Here is a 15,626-nt window from a genome sequence, read left to right on the forward strand (position 1 = left end):
GGCATGCAGAGTTTAATGGTTTCTCGGATTATTATTTTGTGATTTTGTTTTTTATTTTGCGTTAAGTAAAGATAGAAGATATATATGGCTGACACATATGTATAAACTTAGCAGCATTTTTAATAATAAAATATAGTATTTTCTAAAAAAAAAGAGTAAATGTTCAAGCTATCATCTTTGGTCCTTCAAAAGAATTGGCTATGAATTTTCCTTTTCTGCTCCAACAATTCATGTTATTTTCACTGATGAGAATTGTGCTGTGCCCTTAGAAGAAAAGGTAACTTGTTGGTTTTAGATTTAAATAACATCTTCATAAACAGATCAGTAAGAGGTAAGTAAACATGCATGCCTATCTGAGTTGATATTTAAGGTGATTCCTTGGACATCTCCAAGCAAGCATCTCAAATTCCCACGATAAGTGTATTTGCTTTAAGTTCATTGAGTTGTGGTAGTTTTCTCTGATTTTTTCAAAAGCCACTGACACAATCAATTTGCATTTATAGCAGACTTTGAAACTAGTGTGTTTAGTGGGGTAGCAAAATGCAAATCATTCTATACTGTACTGTGCTAAGTCGATTCAGTTGTGTCTGACTTTGCAACCCCACAGGCTACAGACCGCCAGGCTCCTCTGTCCATGGGGATTCTCCAGGCAGGAATACTGGAGTGGGTTGCCATGCCCTCCTCCAGGGGATCTTCCAAACCCAGGGATTGAACACAGGTCTCCAGCATTGCAGGCAGATTCTTTACTGTCTGAGCCACCAGGGAAGCCCAAGAATACTGGAGTAGGTAGCCTATCTCTTCTCCAGGGGATCTTCCTGACCCAGTGAGCAAACCCGCATCTCCTACATTGCAGGCAGACTCTTTACCAGCTAAGCTACCAGGAAAGTCCAAATCATTATATAGAAAAAGTCAATTCTGTCTTTATAATACAAGTAATGAATAATCTTGAGGCTTCCCAGGTGGCGCTAGTGGTGAAGAACTCGCTGCAATACAGGAAACAATGAGACCATGTTTGATCCCTGCGTAGGGAAGATTCCCCTGGAGGAGGGGCTGGCAACCCACTCCAGTATTCTTGCCCAGAGAATCCCATGGACAGAGGAGCCTGGCAGGCTACAATCCATAAGGTCATAGTCAGACAGGACTGAAGCAACTTAGCACACAAGAACAATGAACAGTCTGAATCTTAAAACACTGTAAATCATACAATTGCATCACATAGGGTAAAAATACTTAGGAAAAAGAAAATGAAAAGATCTGAATTAGAAAACTACAAACACTGCTGAGAATTTTTCTTTAATATATGAATGGTGAGAGTACTGCATGTTCATGGATTGAATGACCGTTCAGTCAAGATGGTATTCTCAAATTGATCAATAAATGAAACACCCCAGCAAGCTCTTTCAGAGAAATTAATGAATCAAACTAAACTCATATGGAAAATGCAAGATTTATGATAGTCAAGACAATTTTGATAAAAGGATCTGGTGATTTTCACTAAGAAGTCAGTGAGTAAGAGCCATCTACACTTAGTCATTTCCTTCTGAATATAGACCTATTTCTCCAGATTCTTTTCCAGTGCCATTCAGCTAGCAGCTAGACCCCAGTGTCAGTTGGGACTGTGTTCTTAGTGCCACTTAAAAAGACCATTGTAGATGTGTAGACTGAATAATGCCAGAAGATGGGACCCATCCTAATTCCTGGAATCTGGGACTGTGTTACATAACACAGCAAAAGGTAGTTGGTAGATGTGATTCAGTTAATGACATTAAATGGGGAGATTATATTGGACTATTCAGGTGGACCCAATCTAACCATGTCTGTGTGCTCAGTGGTGTCCAACTCTCTGTGACCCCGTGGACTGTAGCCCACCAGGCTCCTGTGTCTATGGCGTTCTCCAGGCAAGAATACTGGAGTGGGTAGCTGTTCCCTTCTCCAGGGGGTCTTCCCAATCCAGGGATCAAACCCAGGTCTCCTGCATTGCAAGCAGATTCCTTACAGTCTATTGTTTTAAAAAGGTTGTGTCTGCTTTGATTAAATCATTCATATGACAGATATTTCTTCCCTGGCTTTCTGAAGCAAGAAAGGTGGATTCTGTTGTTGCTGAAAAAAGAAGAAATGACAAATTAACTCTGCCTATTCAGGGCAGCACTCAAAGGACTGTTTATAAAATCTAGACTTTCTGCTAAGAGAGCAAACACGACCACCACTCAGCTGTCCAAAGTGAAGAAGTACTAGGTAACCGTAATTAAATGCTTGCTATAATTCCCAGGGGAAGTTGCTATTTGCAGATGATCTTTATTTCAGAATGAAGCATTGATAATAGAGACGGGAAATTTTTCAACATTTATGTTTTTAATTCTTGAATCAGTAAGGACAACATCTTGCTGTTTATGGGTACAAAACAGCCCTGTCCTAGGTATACAAGGGTATACATAAGTCTGTAACATCATTAGCTACAGTAAAATTACTAGACAGCACAGCAAAGTAGGGTTAACTAAAGATACATTTTAATAAGAAAATGCTTTGAAATAACATGGAGTCAATGGACATTTGACTGTACAGTTTATTCTGTCAAAATATAAATGTATGTCAGCTTATGTGTATGAATTACAGTCAGTTTCAACACAGCCACGTGCCTAGGATTGTGTGAAACAACTCATAAGCCTTTCTCTAGGGGTGTTGTGAAAACTTCCAAAAGTACCCCGGATATTTGGTAAGAGCTAAGGGATAAACTTTAAGGCAATCTTCCAAGTGAATGTAAACTTTTCTAAAGTGGCCTTTCCAGTAAAGGATTACTGTCGTGAGTACTCTGTACTTTATAGTGCTGTTGGATATTTTTAGTAGCATGTCATCACACTAATTGTCACTTTTTAAAAATCAGCTTTAAAATCCTGCAATTATAATTTTTTTTTGAAATGTCTGGGGTGCTTTTATTCTGTAGACTTCGGGCAGGCACTTTCTGTTGATTTTATTGCAAATCCTATTTCCTTCTAATAATTTTTATCTTTAGCTAGAATTGTATTGCTAAGATTGTGTTCTAAATAGTGTGCTCATATATTGAGAAATAATCATTTGCCTACAATTTGTCTAATTTAAATCTAAGTTGAAATTTTCTTTTTAGAGGTCATTTTCTACAGAAGCATTCAAAATAAATAGTGCTACTCTTTGAGCATGTTTCAGCATGATGACATTTTTCTGTCTTTTTCCAAAGTAATTTGTAGAGCATGTGAACTAAACTGACTACTGGAGATGTAGATACAGGCCATTATGAGAGTCCCCTCGTAGTTACCACCTAGTTTCACTTAATTTCTTTCTTAGCCTTATAATTGGCAGAGACCACCAGGTAATTATCTGGATTCATGTCCTTAAGGGTTGGAGATTTGCTCTGGACGGGGGATGTCTTGCCATCCACACGGGATATCTGCAGCATCCGGCAGGGGTCGTGTTTCAACAAATACCCTGCAAAAGTTTCCCATCCTCCTCCCACGCGGACCATAACATGCTTGTTGTGCAGCATCTGGGGAATGAAAAGAGAGCGAATGAGTGAAATTCTGAGAATTCCTGCAGTGTCTCAAATCAGCTTCCAGCTCTAGCGTTGTTACTGTTTTCTGTTTTGTTTTTCAAGCCCCCATTGTTCTTCCACTTCTTGTGCCGGGTCTGAGTCAGCACAGAGTTTATGAGAGAAGCTTTGTCTTTTCCATGCAAGTGGATCATGCACGGTTCGCATCCCTGGGTTGCAGCTTTGCCCTGCGATGGGAATCAGTAGGTACAATCCCCTGTTGGTTCAGTGAGTCTAGAGGCTCCTCGCTGACACCTGAGGCTGCATCATAGCCTCCTCATTGTCTCATTTCCTGCTTGCTGCCTCAGATAAGAGCTCCTTTCTCCCCACTTGGTTATTCCCCTCTGAACCAGGACCTTAAAGACCATGGAAATGCCTGCTGTAAAATATATAGAATATAGAATTGGAATAAAGAATACAGATATATACTTGTGTGTGTGTGTTAGTTGATCAGTCGTGTCCAACTGTTTGCGACCCCATGGACTGTAGCTCACCAGGCTGTGCTGTCCCTGGGATTCTCCAGGCAAGAATTCTGGAGTGAGCTGCCATTACCTTCTCCAAGATCTATGCATATATGTGTATATATATATATGTAAATATATGTGTATATTTACAGATCTATATGGGTTCCCAGGTGGCTCAGTGGTACAGAATTCACCTGCCAGTGCAGGGGATATAGGAGGCATGGGTTCGATCCCTGGGTCAGGAAGATTCCCTGAAGGAGGAAATGGCTACTCACTCCAGTATTCTTGCCTGGAAAATTCCATAGACAGAGGAGCTTTGTGGTCTACAGTCCATAGAGTCACAAAGAATCAGACACAATTGAGTGACTGAGCACATACGTATGCACAAATATATATACATATGACTTATCTGGTGGCTCAGATTGTAAGGAGTCTGCCTGCACTGCTGGTGACCCGGGTTCCAGCCCTGGGTTGGGAAGATCCCCTGGAGAAGGAAACGGCAACCCACTCCAGTATTCTTGCCTGGAAAATCCCACGGACGGAGGAGCCTGGCGGGCTACAGTCCATGGCATCGGCAAGAATCGGACACAACTCTGTGACTTCATTTCATATATATTTACACACACACATATATTATAAATATATATGCATACATTTCACAGTGATTTGATTATACATATATATGTACATATCTATATTATTTTTTCCAATTCTATTCCATTATAGTTTATTTTAAGATATTGAACATAGTTCTCTATGCTATATAGTCAATCCTTGTTATCTGGTTTTGGAATATAATGTTAATGATCCCACAAATACTCAATGGAAAATGGAACTGAAGATGCACTCAAAAAAACTGAAATCTTCCCCAGTCACCTACTGTCTGAGGCTTTTGAGGAAAGATGTTATGGAGTGGCCAGATAGTTATGTTTGTCTTTTTCTCATTCTTCCTAATTACCATGGAATACCTCCTCAAAACAAAAACAAACAAAAACCTTACTTTCAGCTGCAGCTCCAGGTTAACAAGACTACAGATTGAAAAGGTGAAACATACGTGGTTATTTAACACGTCTGAGTTGTGGAGGATTGGCAGAGTGAGCCAAAGATTTGATCTTAGTAAGAATAAGAGGGCGTACCACACGTTCACCAAAGACCCTGCTGACTTGTCGCCTGCCCAAAATATTATAACAATGGCAATATCATCTTGGGAAGGGGGTATAGGTTTGGGAGGGGATTTGGGAAGCAGTTTTCCAGGTCAGGCTTCCCTGGTGGCTCAGACAGTAAAGAATCCGCCTGCAATGCAGGAGACCTGGGTTTGATCCTGGGTTGGGAAGATCCCCTGGAGAAGGGAATGGCCTCCCACACCAGTATTCTTGTCTGGGTAATTCCATGGAAAAAGGAGCCTGGCAGGCTACCGTCCATGGGGCCCCAAAGAGTTGGACACGCCTGAGTGGCTTTCACTTCACTTGCTGTGCCTCCCCAGGTCCCGCCAGTGATACCGTGTTCCTGTGTAGGAGGAAGATAGTGAGACCCAAATCTCTGAACATGATTTCCTGACTCTCAGTCTAGTGCTCTTCCCACAAGGGTTCCTCCTTATAAAATCCATCAGAGCGTTTGTATTTTACTGGCCTATTTTCATTTCACAAGTTTCTGGCTTTGCCTCTACTTCCTGTTTTTAAAACTTGGAGTTCCTGAGAGAAAAACAGAAAAGCCCAGTTACAAAATAGCACTTTGACCCCAGTTGTTCCAACAGAGCTGCTTTTGCTTATTGTTGAAGTCCTGGCACCTCCTATCCTTGCAAACTACCTCTAAACATCATTGGCATGAGTGCCCCTGGCAGAATGCCCAAGATCACTTGACTATCAGCAGTCTGTTTCACCAGTAAGAAGCAGTCAGAAGGATTTTTAAACTATCAGTGAATTCTAGAGAATAGTGACCGAAATGCTTTTCAGCCTGGAGTATAAGATCTTTGGCACAAAGTGCTTGCAGATTCTTTCATGAATCCATAGGACCATAGAAAGTGGATCCAACATGAGACAGAGTCATTCTGAATACGAATAACGCAGAAATTAAATTTCTGCCCACCTCGTCTTCCATACTCGTCCTATAGCTAATCAGCAACCTACGTTTTGCTAAAGAAAGCCAGTGATCAAACTGGGCAAGTTTTAAGCATGAGATGAAAATAACAGAGCTATAGGTGTCTGCTGCTGCTACTGCTAAGTCGCTTCAGTCGTGTCCAACTCTGTGCGACTCCATAGACGGCAGCCCACCAGGCTTCGCTGTTCCTGGGATTCTCCAGGCAAGAATACTGGAGTGGGTGCTTATAGCCTGATTATAGATATTTGAATCCCATGCCTTTTCTTATAACATGGTCAGTCTCAAGAAAAGAAAAGATAAAAAGAAATGAATGCCCACCTGATGTCCATAAACAAATTCATTATTGTTTAACTTAAAAGCAAACAGTGATGATGTATGATATATTTCCCATGTTTGGACTCTCACAGGTGTGAGCTCAGAGCAGTGTCAATACTGTAATCACATGATGCTACTTTTCATGTGCGCTTCCATACTACTTACCCTGTCTAACATAAGATATCAGTATCAGTATTACTGCCACTTTACAGTTAGTAAAACTGATGCTCTTAGAAGAACTGATACTCTTATGCAAGATCACAAACAAATCAGTGGCAACACTGGAACAAGAACCCTTTTATCTGTTATAGCATATCCACTATCCACTTCCTGTGGAAAGCTTCTAGATTTGGATTTTCTATCTACTTAGTGACTTCCAAGTCACTAATTTAGCACAAGCAAGGAATTATCAATGCCAGAAATAGTTATAAGTTGCTTAAGTGGATTAAATGCTCATGTAATGTGATTTATAGTTTTGCTCTAATAAACTCTAAATAAATATTGCATTCAATTTCAGAAAATTAGCCTTTAGCGGTCCTAAGAAATAAATATGTGTCAAGTACAGGTAATAGGATAAAATATATTTATAGAAATGTATCTGTTGGCATAAGAACTGGGCTTTGATTCTCCGTTCAGTGGGCATATTACGGCTCTTTTATTTCTGATGCTTCATAATGTTGAATAGTTTTGCATTCCTCATTCCAAAAGATAACTCCTTTTGATTAACAGTGCCAATGCACGTGCGGATTGAATATTCAGTCTCGCTGTCTGTTATTGCACTTCTCTTAAGTAAAGAAAAATAGAGCTGCTACAAATATCCTGCAACACTGCATGTTGCAAAGCAGTTGTTTTTGCAAACTAGGCCTATTCTAAAATTGCTGTTTTCTACCATCAGCCTCATTCCTCACTGTGCCCTTGATTCTAACAAAGGTAAGATGATTCATTACCAACTTAGCAACATCTCTCAATGCTGAAGGGCAAAAGAACAAAACAACAAAAATCTTGTCTCTACGTTTTCCCAAAGGCCTTAATAAAGTTTTATAAGCAGAGCTGGGTTATCGTAAAACATTTTAGTTTTTGATGTCTATGCATGACATACATACCTTGCCCAGGGAAATAATCAGTAGGCCTCAAAGTTATGTTTTTGTTTTTTAAGTAATTTCTTCCAGTTATAAGAAAAAGATCGCCTGTTCTCATCAAGGACATCTTGCTTTATGCCTTTGTCCTCGTAAGATGTTTAATCATGTATCATTTTCTTAGGAGGCCTCTTGCCATCTGCCAGTGAAAGGGAAACTGTTTTCTTAGATGACAAAGAGTCACAGTATTACAGGTAATCTACAAATATACCTTCCTGAAATAAGGAGGATAAAAGACGTTGAGGTCATTGGCAATGGTCTCATTTTACAGACATACCAACTGGCAGAGTGAGGGTCACACAGGTGGTTCCTGAGAGCCAGGCTAGAAATCACATCTCCTTTACTCCCAATCTATTCTTCCAAAAATTAATATTCTAAAAATGAATCCAATCTTTAAAGGTGGGAGAATCACTTAAAATATTGACCCAGCAGTGGTTTATAACACTCTCAGATAAGTCTTTTGATTTACTGGATTCAGTGTGCATCTTGTTAGACTATAATATGTTAACCTACAGCCCACTTTCTAGTACCACCTTTCAATCTTATTTTCCTAACACAGTCAGGTAACAAATTATCCCATAAACAACAACTTCTGTAACTCATCAAGATACTTAAAGAGAAAAAAAAAATGGGTTGAAAGGAAGTATGTTAATTCTCTTATATCAACTTAAAACATAATGGAAAATTCAAACGTAGAAATGATTAATCAAAAGCTTCCTACAAATTTTGAGTTCATGGCAGGGCATCTAGTGGTCTGGTTCTTATGCTGTATGATAACATGACTTCAGGAAAATTATTTTTCCTTTCTAATTATTGGATCAACAGACTGGAAGCATATTATGTGTAGTTATTAAGAACTTACAGCAAGAAAAAGTATGTATATTTCTTCTTCTAGGGGACATTAATTAGTCATCAAAAACAATCACATCAACTCACTTTTTGTTGACAAGGCACAGTTGAGATTTATGTATGGATCACAGAAAATCATATGTTTTACTAAATGAAAAAAAAAATGGCCCCATAAAACAGTCAGAAAATATTGTGGATTTATTGGTAATATATTTGTGTTTAAGGTGACCAGGCTACATAGAGCTGTTATATTACACAAACAGAAAACAAGAAAAACGCCATCAACAAAAAGAACAGAAAATGTCTTTTAGGTAAGCAGAGTTCAAAGTTAAATGCTTTCTGTCCTATGTGATAGCTTTATTGCATAAATTCCCCAGCACAGATCTGCCTGTGTGTTCACCTCTGTCCTAAATCACCATTCCTGTGAAACACTTCAGGTGTCACCACCTCATGGGGGAAATACCAACATATCTCTTTCATTCTGATGTGAGTCTTGTGTCCGTGACCTTGAAGACCCAGGGAAGCAAGAGTGTCTGTGTCTGAATACCAATGTCCTTAGACCTGGAGGATGTGAAAGCGTTCCAGCGCAATGCCCTCACCATCGCTCACACTTCCCCAATCCACCCTCCAGTCCAGGGCCACAGTGAGCTTTGTAAGAGAAAAATCTGGCCAAGCTCCTGCCCTGCCAAGGACCTGTGGATGGTTCTGCACCATCTCCAGAGTTTCTCAGCCATGTTCAGGTCCAGTCCCCCTGAGGAATATGACTCATTCTCATCATCACAAAAGGCTGTGGGAACCATTCTGGGCAAGCAAGGGTGCAAGTGTACAAGCAGGCCTGAGAGAGTGTGTTTGTGTGTGTAGGGCCAGAACAGAATCTTGCATGTCTAGGATGGGCAGAACTGCACATAATTTGAAGAGACAATTTGTGAACGAGTCTGATACCTGCCTCCCTTACCTCTGTCCCTCCCCTGCACCCATGAGAACAACTGGCCTGAGACTCCAAGCACTTTATAGTCCTGCTATTACTTTTTTCCCCTGCCTTCTTTCTCATTGTGTCTGCACGATCCCATACTGTTGTGCAGGTTGTACACTGCACAACTCTTCAGCTATACTGTGGCCCTATTTTTCTGTGCCCATAACCACCCTCCAAATTATTTACCCAGCAAATATTCTCAATTCCTTAAAATACCCTGAAAGGTTCATGCCTTTCTACATGTAGAGGATTGTTCCAGATTCACCAGGAGAATCAAAGTAGGTCTCTTCAATTGACCATTCAACAAATATTTGTTGAGTGCCAGACAACCCACTCCAGTGTGCTTGCCTGGAGAATCCCAGGGACGGGGAGCCTGGTGGGCTGCCGTCTATGGGGTTGCACAGAGTCGGACATGGCTGAAGCGACTTAGCAGCAGCGGCAAAGTTTATTCCTTGCTAAATTTTATACCCTGAGGACCTAGGACAGTGGAAAGTACACAAAAGGCACTCAATAAATGCTTAAGTGGATGAATGAACAATGTTAACACCTGCTAATGCTCCACCCAGGTGTTACTGCCTTTATGGAATATTTTTGTATTTTCTGACCTTTAGATTACCTTCTTTGGATCTTGAGATTTTCCTGCAAAGACCTCAAGCAAAGTACCTAGAATACTTCATTGTCTTATTTCTTGACCTTCGTTCTGACCAACCTAAAGGGTCACATCCTATTTAGCTTTGTGCTCAGTCGTGTCCGATTCTTTGTGACCCCATGGACTGTAGCCTGTCAGGCTCCTCTGTTTTTGGAATTCTCCAAGCAAGAATACTGGAGTGGGTTGCCATTTCGTTCTCCAGGGGATCTTCCTGACCCTGGGACTGAACTGGGATCTCCTGCATTGCAGGCGGATTCTTTACAGTCTGAGCCACCAAGGAAGCCTTCAGCTTTGTATATATGGCAACTATTATCATATGTAATATGTAAAAGACACAAGTTATTCATGGAAAGATAAGAGAAAAGAAAAGACAAAATGCTTTGTCTTTAACAGAAAGAGTGAAAAAAAAAAAGACAGGTTGTGAATGATAATCCACATCAAATATTGCTTAGAGAATTCCTTTAAGAGAGACAGATTTGGGGTAAGAGTATGAAGCTTTAACAGGGATCATATTTTTTTTTACATATTCATTAGCCCTTTATTTTTCCCAAATTCTTAGTTGCTATTATTATTTAAACTTTTTATTTTATACTGGAATATAGAGATGGTTGGGCTTCCTAGGTAGTGTTAGTGATAAAGAACCTGCCTGCCAATGCAGAAGACACGAGACATGGGTTTGAACCCTGGGTCAGGAAGATCCCTGGAGATCTGGAGAACCTACTGTAGTATTCTTGCCTGGAGAATCCCATGGGCAGAGAAGCCTCGTGGGCTACTGTCCACTGGGTTGCAAAGAGTTGGACATGACAGAAACAACTTTAGCATGCACGCATGGAGATGGTTGGTTGCATCACTGACTCAGTGGACATGAATTTGAGGAAACTCTGGAGACAGTGAAGGACAGGGAAGCTTGGTGTGCTGCAGTCCATGGGGTCACAAAGAGCTAGACACAACCAAGCGACTGAACAACAATAAATAGATGATTAACCATGTTGTGATAGTTTTGGGCGGACAGCAAAGTGACTCAGCCATACATTTCCATGTATCCATTCTCCCCCAAACTTTCCTCCCATCCAGGCTGCCGCATAACATTAAGGAGAGCTCCTTACGCTATACAGTAGGTCCTGGTTGGTTAACAGGGATCGCATTTGAAAAGCAGATATTGTGTTGGGAGTCAATAGAGTAATGAATAGGAGAGAAAGCAGAAAGGGAAAGATGGAGAGAAGAAGGAACTGTCCTGAATGAATCCAGAAGCATATGGTTCTTTTCATTACCTCCCTTCGCAAGTTCTCATAACACTGGGAATGCATATTTTTAAAAATATTTTTCACTACAGTAGTAAACTGCTTGATAAAATTTTCACCCCCTCCTCTTTCTCTTTCAATGCTTACGTGTTTGAGGTCACTCTCCTTAAGCCCTTCCCTAATCAACTGACCAGAGAGGCTCCTATTTCTGCCCAGTCTGTGAACTGCTCTCCATCTGAGCCATCCTTTTAGAGGCAACCATCTCTGATGCTGACCGAGGAGAGGAGATAATCCTCCTGAATTTAGATCAGTTTGGCTTCCTGGGACATTATATGCTTCCTAAACGTCCTTGTCAACCCTGTTCATGGTGTGTTTTTATAAGCCATCATAACTTGAGTGAAAATATTGTTTTTAGAATGCAATCATTTGCTCTCCAGAGAAAGAGTGTTAAATTAATTTATAGGACAACAGACTCTGTCTTCATCTAACATTCTACTGAAATGGCATATGGTAAAAATTGGACATCTGGGAATTCAATTCTCTGCCTAAGGCACCCTGACACCTGGAGGCATGAAATGGCAGGTGTGCAATCCCTAGTGCGTCATGTTGAAAGGTCAACACCTCCATCTTCAAGATAAGTGATGACGTGACCTATGAATAGGGCAACAGAGGCTTTCTTAACCACAGGTGACACGTGAAGGCTCCTTTTGGTCAAAGGTTGGGGGTTCATCTCAACCTCTCTGGCTATTTGAAATTAGAAATGGTTAAATACTACCCAATCAACAAGCTTCTGGAATTATCTCTTTATTGTTTACAAAGCATTTTTCATGTTTGTCATCTCATTTTTATCTACCTAATCCTCCTGTGGTTTATTATGTTGTTTTCTTAGATAACCCTTGAGATCTGAACAACAGTCACCAGAGCAGAAGCTCTGTTTAGTCTTAGGTATGGATACCACTAACTAGCTGTACAACCCTAAGACATTATTTAATCTCTCTGTGCTTCAGTTTCTTATCTGTGAAATGATTATAATTTAAAGTGTTTTGTATAAAGATATTAATATGTGTAAGAATGTAGCCACATTGCCTGGGGCGCTACACTCAATAGCGACCTGCTATTATTATAATTATTATCAAAAGAATAATACTGTAATAGTGATGATGATAAACTTCTTATGGCTTTTATTTCAGTTAGTTCTTGGAGCTGCCCTAAGCATCTTGCATTATTATTGATATTTACAAATGAGAAAATGATAGCTCAGAAAAGTCATGTGAATTGCTCAAAGTCGCTTAGCTAGAAAGTGACAAAGTTTAGATTTGAACTTGGGTTTCTCTGACCTCAAAGGCAATACTCATTACCACTAAACTATACCCCCTAAAGGTGCTTCACCAGGAGTCATGATTGTCTGGGTTCTTACCTAGACTCTTCCCTTGGACAATACCCCTTTTCTTTTGGAATAGCTGTTGCCATTTTATAATGTCTCCACTCATGATCATATCAAGACCCAGAACAGAATAAGGAACTTATTGGAAGAATTTACTTAAAGTCGAACCTGATTGTTTAACCCATACAAAAATACTGAAACTTAGGTACACTGTACACTTAGGGCTCTGTTCTGGGCCCCATAGTCTGAAAGGAAACTGCAGAGCAGAAACCTCTGACAGCTTGCAAAATACTTTCACTTAAATCATTTTGTTTTGTTATCACAACTGCCCAGTGGTTTGAGAGGTTAATATGACTGTTTCCATTGCACAAATGGAGAAAGGTTCTCCCCTGGTAGCTCAGATGGTAAACAAAAAATCTCCCTGCAAGGCAAGAGACCCAGGTTTGATCCCCCGAGTCAGGAAGATCCGCTGGAGACAGGAATGGCAACCCACTCCAGTATTCTTGCCTGGAGAATTCCATGGACAGACTACGGGGTCACACAGAGTTGGACACAACTGAGAGACTAACACTTTGGCTTTCAGAGAGGTTAGGTGGGTAGCTCATGGGTACACAGCAAGAACACAGACCTTGTCTTCTGATTCCCAGTTTTGCGATATTTTTGTCTTCGGTAATAACATACACCAGGGGGAATATAATCCTCAAACCCTTATTTGAAGGGTGAACTGTTGCAGTGTCCTAAATGGTAAGAACCAATCATCCAGCATGAACAGGGCCTTGAATCCAAAACCCTCTGGCTCTTAAGGCTGACCAGAAAAAAAAATCTTTGGCTTACTTCTGTAGTTTCCTTCTGGAAGGGTAAAAAGTTTAATCCTCAGACTCAATAGGGACAAATGACTCTCAGTAACTTCTTTCTAGAAGCAAACGTGAGAAGAGCAACTAGCAGATGAATGTAATGATCGACTGGCAAAAAGTTCCCTCTGCGTCTGTCTGGAAATATGTGAAGGAGCACCGACTGCCAATTGCCTGTCAGGTCTCATCTCCTCGTCATGGAAGGTCTCCATTTTCCCACTTCTGCACCGAATGAAATTGAGAATCCTTAGCCGCAACCTAATTACCAGTCCATGGCACCATTTCAGACATGGAAGGCAAAGTTATGATAAATATTTAATAGAACACTCAGCACAGTGAAAGCAACGAGCTGGAAAATGCTGGCGCTGGAAATGCACAGTTGTCTAGAGGTAGGATTTGTAGCTGGGATGTCTCCAGCTGAAACTAGACTTCATCCGCCCGGAAGATGCAACAACTATTCAGAAAGGGGACATGGGCTCCGAGAGGCAATGAAAACCCACCCCTTCCATTAACCAAACGGGGTCATGTTGGACTCAGTCTGAACTCCCATTCTGTCTTCTAAACACCTTTACCAAAAGCCAACAGACTAGAACCAGTGCTGGGAGAGCCAAAGGTTAACATTTGCTGACAATGATATACAGCACTGGTTTCCATCCTGGTGTCCTCCAGGTCCTGAAAAGGAACAACAGTGTCTGGAATCTAGATGCTGGAAATATTACTACTTTACCACTGGATTTAATGTATTTTTAGTATTTCGTAGATCCATTAAAACAGAAAATAAAGTATTACTAAATACATTCAGATCTTTTATGCTGACAAAATACTTGAAAACACAAGTCTCCTTTCTCTAAAAGCCCCATTGAAATGAAAGGCAAGGCATAAAAATGTTTTGAAGCCACCACGGCAAAGGACATTGAGAGGATGTAATAGGAGACAAGAAAAGTCAAAGACAGTTTTAGAAGATGGAAAAAAGGTAAGTGAGTCATAACTGACTAAAAGTGGAGAAAGCCGAAACTAAAAACCTGAAATGACAGCTGACAAAAAGAAGCAAGTCAGATCATGCCTTGAAACTATAGGAAACTCGGGTTTTAAAATCATCAGGTATTTCCATCGGGTGAGGAGGAAAATGTAGCTAAAAGAAGGGAGAATCTGCTGAAAATCAGTATAAGGATCAGTTAAGAACTGATGCTTTTGAACTGTGGTGTTGGAGAAGACTCTTGAGAGTCCCTTGGACAGCGAAGAGATCCAACCAGTCCATCCTAAATGAAATCAGTCCTGAGTGTTCATTGGAAAGACTGATGCTGAAGCTGAAACTCCAATACTTTGGCCACCTGATGCGAAAAACTGACTCATTTGAAAAGACCCTGATGCTGGGAAAGATTGAAGGCGGGAGGAGAAGGGGATGACTGAGGACGAGATGGTCGGATGGCATCACTGACTCAATGGACATGAGTCTATGTCCATGAGTCTATGTTACTCCTGAGTGAACTCCGGGAGTTGGTGATGGACAGGGAGGCCTGGCATGCTGCCATTCATGGGGTCGCAAAGAGTAGGACACAACTGAAGGACTGAATTGAACTGATCCCAGATTCACTGCATCCCAGGCCAGATGTGCTATGCTATGACTCTTCCCCTGGTACCAATGACCACATCATCACAGCAGGAGCCTGAAGGTTCATCTTTGTAGGAACTGAATCAGAAAGGACTAGGGGATGACTCAGGCACAGGATGGAGAGAGGGACAGAGAGACGATAAAGCCAATTCAGCAAAGTGTTCACTGTAGAACCAGATGGTAGTTCGATGGGTATAGACTTCTCGGTATTGCTTCGAAATTTTTCATAATAAAATGAGATGGGAAAAATCCATCCCGAATCTGAATCCAATCTGTTTTCAGCATCGCTGCTGCCACCTCCCTCATCCCAAGTCTCCTTCATCTCACCTGGATCTCTGCAATAACCTTCCAACTGCTCTTCCTGCTCCTGTTCCGCCCATCTGTACATTCTCAGCAGAGAAACTAGAGGGATCTTATTCAAACAGAAGTCAGCTCAGGCCACACCTCCACCCAGAACCCTGTGCAGCTCTCCATTTCACCGGGAACACACTAGAGA

At 41.0% G+C, this 15,626-nt stretch overlaps 1 protein-coding gene across 3 annotated transcripts in view; it reads right to left on the reverse strand.

The window, feature by feature from the left end:
• Positions 1–2,331: 2,331 nt before the first annotated feature.
• GAS2 (growth arrest specific 2) overlaps positions 2,332–15,626 on the reverse strand; it is a 141,106-nt gene continuing 127,811 nt past the window's right edge. For all 3 annotated transcript variants that reach the window (XM_069564979.1, XM_069564978.1, XM_069564980.1), the window contains exon 8: positions 2,332–3,517. In XM_069564979.1, coding sequence (XP_069421080.1) covers positions 3,299–3,517 — 219 coding nt within the window. In that variant the 3' untranslated portion in view covers positions 2,332–3,298. The remainder of the gene's footprint in view (positions 3,518–15,626) is intronic.

Source organism: Ovis canadensis, chromosome 21, assembly GCF_042477335.2.
Source record: "Ovis canadensis isolate MfBH-ARS-UI-01 breed Bighorn chromosome 21, ARS-UI_OviCan_v2, whole genome shotgun sequence".
NCBI classification, from domain to species: domain Eukaryota; kingdom Metazoa; phylum Chordata; class Mammalia; order Artiodactyla; family Bovidae; genus Ovis; species Ovis canadensis.